Raw genomic sequence first — 10553 nt, forward strand, 5'->3', positions numbered from 1 at the left:
TCCTCACTTGAAAATGAATGCTGCTTTTTTGGGGGTGTTCAAAGCAAGCCATTTTCCCTTTAATACAAAAGTTTACATAGAAGCATTTACCTCAGTTGGTGTAGCCTACTTTGTTTAAAGACATTCATATCCAGAGTGTTGACTGCACCTCAAAGGCTCACTGTTAAGATAATTTGCCATTGATATAATATACAAGAAAGTGATGAATTATATGGAATACAATTGGTGTGAAATACTTATGCAGTAAGAAGCATCAGGATGCTTGTGTGTGTGTACGTCTTCCGATTTATAAGTATTAAACACAATCTAATAACAATATTCAGCTAATACAAATAGCTACTGATATTTCACATGGGAGAAAAACACACAATAGATTATTTCATATCAAAGTGTCTTTGGAAAGTGAAGAGTTCAGAAGTATTAGTCTCAGAATAATGTAATTTTCTAATTCAATGGTTTCAACACTTTCCTGAATAAATGTAAGTAAAGAATGCCAGAACAATGCTTGACTTTACCCAGTGTTAGAGCAAAATGAACCCATTCACCACATAAGAACCAACCAACACATGTAGTGAATGCTAGCACAAATAAAAACTAAATGTGACAAGAAAACATCTCTTGAATTATGACCATTATTCCAATGCAGATTCTCAAAATATACATAAAAAAACTATCAACACATCATTAAGTGTCAATGGTTGCTAAACTTTGATTATATGCAAAAATAAATGATTATTTCTGGGACAGCAAAATAAACGAGGCAAAGTGTATGACAGTTTATCATTCCAGCCACCAGACTCTTCTGCTTAGTGATGAAGCTGATGTCTTGTATTATTAAGTCATGTTCTTTGTTTACTATTACATCTAACAATTTTGTTTGACTGTGGCCTGACACTTCATTACTCTTCAAGATGCCACTCTTCTTCAAGATGATGAAGAGGCTCTCAATTAATGTTAAAAGACTCTCTAAGGCTGTTTTCTGCCTGTTCCTTTGTGATCTGTTTCCAGGAAGGGGGGATATCTCCAGGGTGTGAGACATACTCTTTGGCAAATTCCTTGTTGAATTTTGCCATCACATATTTCCAGTAGTCTGAGGCCTGTATGCTGGGATCTGCCGGGATATGCCAGTTGGGAAAAATGTCTCTGTACTTTTTTAAAGGCTGAAATTCTTCATTTGTCTCGTAGCATTTGAAAGAACCCTCACTAAACACTGCAGAGGAGCAGATGTCAGTGCAGAGTTTCCTTGAGTCATTAAACCTGAACTGACCAAGTCCCTGTGGTCTGTGTATTGAGGCACAGTGCTCATTGTGGGCCTCCCCTCCCGCCTCACATGGTGCCCCGCAGAATGGACATTGCTTCCCGCAGCCAAACACTCTTGTGAACAGCTCGTTCTGAGGCTTGATTTTCTGTCTTTTCAATTTCTGTTTCACATCCTCTGCTTTTTGGAATTCTTCTGTCAGAGACTGTTCCATCTCCACCACAGATGTTTTGAGCCAGTGGGAAAACTGTTCCTGTTTGGAATTGTTGAGGATCATAGTGGCTTCCAACGCATCTTGGGGAATGACCAGCTTCTCTCCAAGTTCCCTGCATATGTCCTGAAGGAATTCCTTTATGTTGTCGTTCTCATTAGTCTGTGCCTTTGAGATTGCCTCATTGATTACTTTGATAATCCCATTGAGTTGATACTTCTCCAATTCAAACATTTTGTTCCCTTGTGAAAAGTGTTTCACGATTTCATTCAAAATCCAATTCTTGACAAAAGCTTCATAGTGACAAATGTAGCTCACATAGTTGTCAAAGTTGAATGCTGACAGCAGTTGCTTCAGGATAGAGTACTGGAAAAATGTCCGAGAGCTGAATTGAAAGGCATTCTGCCCCGTCAGCATTACGTCAACAATTTCTAGACCCAGAGAATTGGTGACACAGGCTTCTACTGCAGGTCTGAGACACAGGTTGGTGAACTCTGCAGCTTTCTTCTGACACTGATCTTGTCCACTGAACAAGTCTTTGAAGTCTGCCAGGTATTTACCTTTGAACTGTTCAAGGCACCAATGAGGATTGTTTGCACATATGAACTGTTCATGCATTGCTTGGAAAGCCCTGGATGCAAACCCACAAACGTACAATTTAATGGAGAGTTCAAATTTATTGCTTGTCCCAAGATTTTTGTTGGCTTCCAACTTCTCTTCAATCATGTGCAGGATCTCTTGAATGTATGTGTCATGGTAGTTTGTCTTATTTTGAACAGTCTCTCTCACAAATTCATTGCATTTGTCTATGAGGTTGTCTGCCATGGCCTGGGTTTTTCTTGTGTTCTCATTCATGTAAATGCTATTCACTAACTTCTTTAAGAACCCCCCTGGAGAGACTATGAAGGGTTTTGTTCCATGATCTTCAAGTTTCACATTGTTCAACTTTTCATTCACTGCCTTCTGCATCATGTTAGACCTGAGCTGGCTTAAAACATGGCTCACAATGTCTATTTTCTTCAATCCTGTAAAAGAGAGCTCCTGCACAGTTTCCTCCCACACCTTTTCAAATTCTCTGTCAAGCTCCTGATCTGGCCTCTGACATTTGTCCTTTCTGCAGTTCTCAACCAACTTCAGCACCTTTTCCTCCATCACCGCGGTGTAGTTCTTCTTGATTGTGGCAAGCTTGTTCATTCCTTGTTGAATCTCAACATCAGCGACCAGTTTACTCAAAACAGAGTTTTCTATCTCCCTTTTTAGACTTTTGATGCTGTTTGAGAAATCCTCTCTGTATCTCTCCACCAAGTAGACATGACCATCTGCCTGTTCATAGTACTTGGTCAGGTTGTCAAGAAGGTTCTTCTCCCATTGGACAAGTTCTATTGAGGCTTCACTTTTCAAATGATGGAGAAAATCCCTCACGTCTTCTGTTTGATATTTCATTGCTATGGTTCCGAAGTTGGAAATCCTTGTTTCAGCATTTGTCATCCATGTGTGCATGTGCTTTCTGAATGACCATTCCCACTTACTGAACTCAACACACAGCTTCATGTAGGCATCAGCCACCAGGCTGTTTCTGAAGCTGAAGATGAAGTTTTCATACTTCACAGCATTCCACAGGCTTTTTGTCCACTCCAGAAAGTCCATGATGTTGTTCCCAGAGGCTTCACAGTTCTGGAAGACCTCGATCATGTTCTTTTTGAACTCGTATACAGACTCGCTGTAACCGGCGTTGACGGGTGCCATTGGGGGGTTGCCGTGCCAAAGTCCAGGAATGTACCAGTTACCAGTCTCTGGGTTGTACTCCATCACATCAGTGAAGCTCTTGTTCTCCTCCTTGTTTTCCATTCTGGCTGCTGCCTGGGTCATCTCGTTTAACTGCTCCAGCAGCATTTTCCGGTCTCTCATGTTCTTATCATGTGCCGAGACATCTGCCACGTTCTGGTGGACAAACTGACACTTGGGTTTCTTTCCCACCTCTTTCATCCGGAGAAAAGCGTGGACCACGATCTGCAGGATGTCCTTCATCTCGGTCGAGTTCTCCATGGCAATATTGATTATAGTGACATCACTCAGGCCGACAACAAGTGTGGCTAGCTCGTTGTCATGCTCGTAGCTGTCATCATGCTGTGCCAGCTCTGGCGACTTCAGCCCTTCTGTGTCGATGATCACTAAGAAGTCGCAGTTCAGCTCTTTTTTGAAGTCGTCTTTGACTTTGATGAGCAGCATAAAGTCCCCTCTTGTGCATCTGCCGCTACTGACTGCGAACTGCACTCCAAACATTGTGTTCAGTAGAGTGGACTTTCCCGTGCTCTGAACACCTAGAACAGTTACCACCAGGATCTTGCTCTTCGGATGCACCAAGACATTGAGTTGATGCAGCACATCACTCACCCATCTCAGAGGTATGTTAGATGCGTCTCCATCCACAAGCTCCAGAGGAAACCCATCCAGAAGCAACTCAGCACATAGTCTGGGCAGGTGCTTCAGTTGTTGCCTAGACTCTTCAGCTTCTTCCAGTAAGACTGCAGATTCATACAGTTGACCCATTTCACGTAGGAAATGCTCAGTTCCCAAAGAACTGTTTGAAATCTGTCTGTCAAGGTCTGCAATTTCATCTTTGTTTTCAGATGAATTCTGAGACTTTTCTTTGTACAGCTCTCTAAGGCCAGAAAGGTTTTTACGAGACATATTGTCCAGGTTCATTCTCATCCATTTCAAGAAATAGGTCCTTTCTAGCCCTGCGCTTGATATTGCATTTATGAAGCAGGTCATTGCCTCTGAAATGTCATATCTCCTTTGCTGTTCCCTAAGTTGTCTCTTGTCTGTTTGGAGTTCACTTTTGTACATCTCTAGATTCTGGTTCCCAGCTTTCCGCAGTCTGCATTCCTCCTTCTCCAGACGTGCCAGCTCCTTCCAAATCTGTCCTTGCAAGGGAAGCTGACTTTCCTTATACTGTGGTGTGTCATAAATCTTTGACGTGATTGCGACAGCATTTAGCTTGGCACTCTGACATTCTTTGTAGTCCTCATCAACCAGTATTCCAAGCTCATGCGCCACTTCAGCCATCTGCTCCAATGGCATTCTGGACTTTGAATTCTTAATCAACTCACCAACTGTGTTTCGCAGGTTCTTCACAAAGTCTGCATCATTCATCTGTTTGGTCTTCAGGATGATGCTGCTTTTTTTCAAGTTCAACTCTGCTGCTGTTCTCTTCAAAGCATCAATGCTGAAGCTCTTGCTCTGTGTGTTACCCACTAGAAACAGCTGAGCCTTGGTGTGTTGGCTGGTCAGTAGCTTGTACTTGGTGTCCAGGTTGTCAAAGAACACAAAGACTGCTGCAGAGGTCTGGCAAAGAAAGGAATATTGTGTTTCAAAAGAACTGATGTCCCCTCTAAGATTGGATACAGCAACAGCTTCACCAAAAATATCAATGTTTTTTTTCCCGCTTGGGAGGTACCAGCTTATCTCAACCAATCCGTTGGATATTCTCCTTGGGCTATCGCCACATTCCATGTCGTGGTGGACAAACGTGTCGTGATACTGTTGAGGATTACTCAGCAGCTTGTTTAGAATCTGAGACTTGGACAGAGAGCACTCGCCCAATCTGACAAAAGAGACCATAGGGAGGTCAGAGAGAACAATCCTGTCTTCAACAAACCCTCTGGAATCTGCCAATGAATGCGGTCTGAACTTCTTGACAATGTCTCTCATGGCCCAGAGCATTAGCGTACACTCTTCTGTGTCACAATTGGGGAGAAGCAGGGGCACTGAAAACTGACACATTGACATTTTCAAAACCATCTCTTGCTGGAGAAAACCATTGGAACACAGAAAGAGAGCAGTCACAATGTCTAAGGGGTTTACAACATTACTAGAGTCCAGGTTATCAACCAGACTCTCCAGATCTAGATCTATGTTGCAAAATGAAGCATCACAACTTGCCTCGCCTTCTAATGAGGTACATTTCACACTCCTAGCAGTCACATTCACCATCATCAACCTCTTTAGGAAAATCCATGGCAGGGCTGAGAGAGTCTGAGCAGGTTCATCGGTGACAGTCTTCTCATCAATCTGCAGCACGGTGCTAAGGTCGAGCTTCTCTGTGTAGTGTTGCTCCAACCCCAGGTCCAGCAGCAAACTCTCCAGGTGGGTTTCTGTGTCGGGAAAGAAAATAACGTTTTCAGATCTGACCTCCTTGGTTGTCAATCAACCGATTGTAAAACATCCTCCCGTCACACGTTTCAACACACTCACTTGTGCGGCCATATGTCACCACCGACTTGCTTTGGGTCCCGTTCTTCAGCACCGTAGAGACGTGAAAGGAGTACTTGACACCTGGACTCAGACTGGAGAACGTCAGGGTGTTGGACTCCGTTGTTATCTTCTGGACTTCCTCCCCATCACAGGAACAGGTCACGAGACATGCCTCAGTGACACCAATCGGTTTGTCCCAACCCAGAGACACCGATTCACTGCTGACTTGGTCAATCTTGACTTTTTCAGGTGGCAGAGGTTCTACAAAAAGGACAAAAAGGGCCCAATTCAATTACAACTTGAAGAATGAAAACAAGTCAAACAATTCTTCCTGTAATGCAAGGGGAAATGTTTGAATCATTGCACTTACTTGTATACATGGACATTGTGATCACCGGGCTCAGATTCCCATCTTCTGTGACCGATGTGACGCTGAATGTGTACTCCGTCCCTGGAAAAAGGCCTTCCACATCAGCGCTGTTGGACCCTTGGATGGAACGGATCTCTCTCTGGGTGTTGCAGGAGTAGGTCAACTCGTACCTCCGTGCTGGGTCAGAAGGGCGCCAGCTCAGAGAAACAGAGTCACTGCCAACATAATGAACTGTTATCTCTCCGGGGGAGGAGAGCTCTGTGGAAGAGAGCAAAAAATGTTTGAATGAAGGCATGAAACATTTATAAATACATGCTATTATACTGCATCATCCCTACTGTTGTTATGCTATAATAATGACAATAATATTAGTAAAATAATAACAGTAGTGAAATAGTGATAAATAGTGAAAAACGAGTGAAAGATTATTTTTAAACAGTGCTGATCGCCATTCACAGTGAATAAAGTAACGTTCCTTAAATGTTCAATGCAAATAAGCATACGTGCAGTGTTTGTGAATGGAAAGCAACTGGTAATGATTTTATTCAATTATAAAGTATACATACGGTTGTCAAAAATTCTGAGATACGGTATAATTCCTCTTATATTATTGAAGTACCTGCTACAGCAGCATCCATCTGTTGAGATGGCTCTGCCTCCAGACTGTCAGCTTGTACTCTCTGAGATGTGTCCTCATCTTTCCCAAGATATAAGTCAAGGAATAGATCACTTGCATCTTGAAAGTCCTTCAATTCAAAAGGAAAACATCTACAGTCAATTGAATGAAAAAAATGGAATAAAAATTTAGAACAAACTGCAAAGTACCTGATAAAAGAGTGTACATTGTTATGGCTGTCATTGAACAACCCAATGCCATGATTAGATGGTGAAAAAAAACACACCGTTCTTTAAACAATAAAAGCTAATTTACCAACATTTCTGAAAATAGATATGCATTTTGGAAATAAACTATTCATATATACAGGTAACTGACAAAATGAAGGAAATGAGAGATACAAAGGATGCATTTACGCAGGCAGCCCAATTCTGATCTTTTTTCCCCTAATTGGTCTTTTGACCAATCAGATCAACTCTGAAGAAGATTTGATGTGAGAAGATCTGATTGAGAAAAAGACACAAAAAAAAACATCATAATTGGGCTGCCTGTTTGTTTAAACGCGGCCAAAGTGTATTAAAAGCAGGTGTGGTTCCTGAGTTAATTACGCAAATAACATCATGCTTCGGGTATTCATTTAGAAAAATGCCCAGTTACCCATTATTTTGGCAATGTCCCCAATCACTTCTCTGGGGCATTGGGATATTATTTAGACCAGAGGAAAGAGTGCCTCCTACTGACCCCACAAAAAAACTTCCAGCAGCAGCTGGTCACCTATCCAGGGACCGAACAGGACCAACCCTGCTTAGCTTCAGAGGCAAGCCAGCAACACATTTCTATCTGCAAAAAAACCTCTGTGTGAAAGAGCAACAGCACACCCTACCTCTTCATCTGAGGAGCTATCCATTGGCGGGGTGTCTTCAGTCGCCCCACTCCTAACCCGGTCAAAGGTCACGTCTTTTAGACTGCATGGCTCTGAAATACGTTTGGGGTAATAGAGTGTTACAACGCCAATCAAATACGCGTTGCAGCACATCAAAACGTTGGTGAAGCATTATCAGATGCATTATTCTCCATTATATCTCACCAAAGAGAAAAAACACTACCTGTAATATTGATAATTATGGCATTTATCCAAAGCGACTTACAGTGGTCCTGGCTGCCGGGGGGGGGGGGCACACTTTAGCTAGGTTGTTTAGCCCATATATTTTGTTCTAATGTTTGAGTCCCTCAAATATCACATGAACACACATAACAAATGGTAAAATGTGTAGAATTGTAGGGATTAGCTTTAATACGGTAATGTCTGCAATCCATGACAAACTGTGTATAAGTACAGGAAATTAGCTTTAAAACTGCAAAATCCTTTCTCTGCCAACAAGAGGGGTGTTAACAGTTTGTGTCGTGAACAGTGCCAGTACCCGTAGAAATAGACGTGGCACTCGCACAGCGTGCAGGGGGGGTGCGCAGGATGTTCCCCAATGCTGGAAGGGGGGCCTGAGTGAAAAAGTTTGGGAACCCTGAACTAAGCTACAGAGGACCATCCCTTGACACTGATCCAGGTCAGATTAGTTTCCCCCCACACAGGGTTAGAATAGGTTGATCCTAGATCAAAAACTAAGAACGGGAGGGGGTAATAATTATTTGCCTGCGCCTCAGCTCAGGGATTCTATCCAGCAACCTTTCGGTTACTGGCCCAACGCTCTAACCACTAGGCTACTTGGTGGTCCTATAAGGTGCTCCTAATGTTTGTACACTCAGTGTAGTTTATCAGTTACCGAACATAAAAATCCCTGGGCAACTGTGGACAGGGCCTATACACTTTGCAAGGATTTTTTTTTGGCAATGATGTATATATAAACCCTGGATTGCTAATGGTATGTATTGGCCAAATAGCGGCTTTGAAACTACCAGTCGCCATATTGGTCTTCCATAGGAATAATGGTATTTTAGTATTTCTTTGTTGAATTGGGGACTTAACATTAAGTACTTCAGAAAATCTATACTTTAAGGTATGTTTATGTTTAGTTCACATAATTTAAAATAATAAATTACGGTGTCTGTAACAGAATATACAAAACGAAAACGAAATATTTTTTTCAATGGGGAGGAATACCAAAATGACTGCAGTATTTTATTTTATTTGTAAACGTATTCAATGTACTTGTGAATATATTGTTTTGTTTTTATTAATAGCGTGTTATATTTTGTAGTGTATTTTTAAGAATAGCTGAGAAAAATAAAGTCGAAATATGACTTCAGGACTTTAAATAAAAAGTCCCGAGGCTACCTACCTCCCTCTTCCTCGACGATTGCTTTACATCTCAAGCAAAACCGCTGTCCCTCCTCACAAAGCGTGGGACATCGAATACACTCCATTTTCCGAAAATGTCTGCCACAGAAAAACATCAATAATGTGCATAGCAGTAAAGTTAAATGTTGTAGTGATTTAGGCACCCCATATAATTAATACAAAAAAATGATGAATGCCGTATAATCGGATCATGAGAATGTTGAAAAAAACATATCACATATTTGCATTCACAAAAAGTATATTAGTCTACAAGTAGCTTAGTTCATAATCAGCTACCGTTACTGTGATATTACACGTACAATTTCTTAGGCTTACGTGTTGTATAACATTCCATTTTTGTAATAAAGATTTTTAAAAACGTTACCATGTGATTTAGACCATTAAAGAGTTTGATTAGCAAAGTTTGATGATACACGACTCACCTCCTGATCACTCCGCAGCTCAATGTCGGATAATCAAACGTTCGAGTGGGATGAACCATGTGCATGAACGACATCCTGTTTTATCGTGCATGACAACATTCATGCCATCATATTTGAAACATTTTCAGACCTTTACTGTATTAGCCTACGTTTTATTAGGATGTAATTAACGTGAAATCTTTTTTTATATCGTAATTTGGTTCAGGCCATCTATGCTTATCTTTCAGTTTCATTTCCTTGAAATGGGAAAGTAAGGGAATAATAGCCTAGTCGAGGGAGAGGCAGCCGAGGAGGAGGAGACTGGAAAAAGTTTTCAGTGGCATAGATTCAAAATCAAATCAAATCAAATTGTATTTGTTACATGCGCCGAATACCTTACCGTGAAATGCTTACTTACAAGCCCTAAACCAACAATGCAGTTAAGAAAAATAAGTGTTAAGAAAGTATTATTAAAAGAAACTGAAGTAAAAAAAAAAAGAAGAAGAAGAAAATAGAAAAATAACAAATAACAAATAATTAAAGAGCAAAAATAAAATAACAGTAACAAGGCTATATAGAGGGGTACAGGTACAGAGTCAATGTGCGAGGGCACAGGTTAGTTGAGGTAACATGTATATGTAGGTACAGGTAAAGTGACTATGCATAGATAATAAACAGAGAGTAGCAGCAGCATAAAAATGGGGGAGGGAGGGGTCAACGCAAGTAGTCCTGGTAGCCATTTGATTAGCTGTTCAGTAGTCTTATACAGTGCCTTGCGAAACTATTCGGCCCCCTTGAACTTTGCGACCTTTTGCCACATTTCAGGCTTCGAACATAAAGATATAAAACTGTATTTTTTTGTGAAGAATCAACAACAAGTGGGACACAATCATGAAGTGGAACAACATTTATTGGAATACAGCTGTAAGTCGCTTGGGGTATGTCTCTATCAGTTTTGCACATCGAGAGACTGAAATTTTTTCCCATTCCTCCTTGCAAAACAGCTCGAGCTCAGTGAGGTTGGATGGAGAGCATTTGTGAACAGCGTTTTCCGTTCTTTCCACAGATTCTCGATTGGATTCAGGTCTGGACTTTGACTTGGCCATTCTAACACCTGGATATGTTT

At 41.3% G+C, this 10553-nt stretch overlaps 1 protein-coding gene across 1 annotated transcript; it reads right to left on the minus strand.

Moving 5' to 3' along the window:
- On the minus strand, positions 1–9692 carry LOC139378938 (interferon-induced very large GTPase 1-like). Its single transcript, XM_071121567.1, has 7 exons — positions 9449–9692; positions 9007–9104; positions 7596–7687; positions 6716–6842; positions 6097–6354; positions 5727–5987; positions 1–5626 (listed from the first exon to the last, which is right to left on the minus strand). Exons 1-7 carry the CDS (start codon positions 9520–9522, stop codon positions 945–947), a joined length of 5592 nt encoding a protein of 1863 aa, XP_070977668.1. The 5' UTR covers positions 9523–9692; the 3' UTR covers positions 1–944.
- Positions 9693–10553: the final 861 nt, after the last annotated feature.

Source organism: Oncorhynchus clarkii, chromosome 21, assembly GCF_045791955.1.
Source record: "Oncorhynchus clarkii lewisi isolate Uvic-CL-2024 chromosome 21, UVic_Ocla_1.0, whole genome shotgun sequence".
Classification (NCBI taxonomy): domain Eukaryota; kingdom Metazoa; phylum Chordata; class Actinopteri; order Salmoniformes; family Salmonidae; genus Oncorhynchus; species Oncorhynchus clarkii.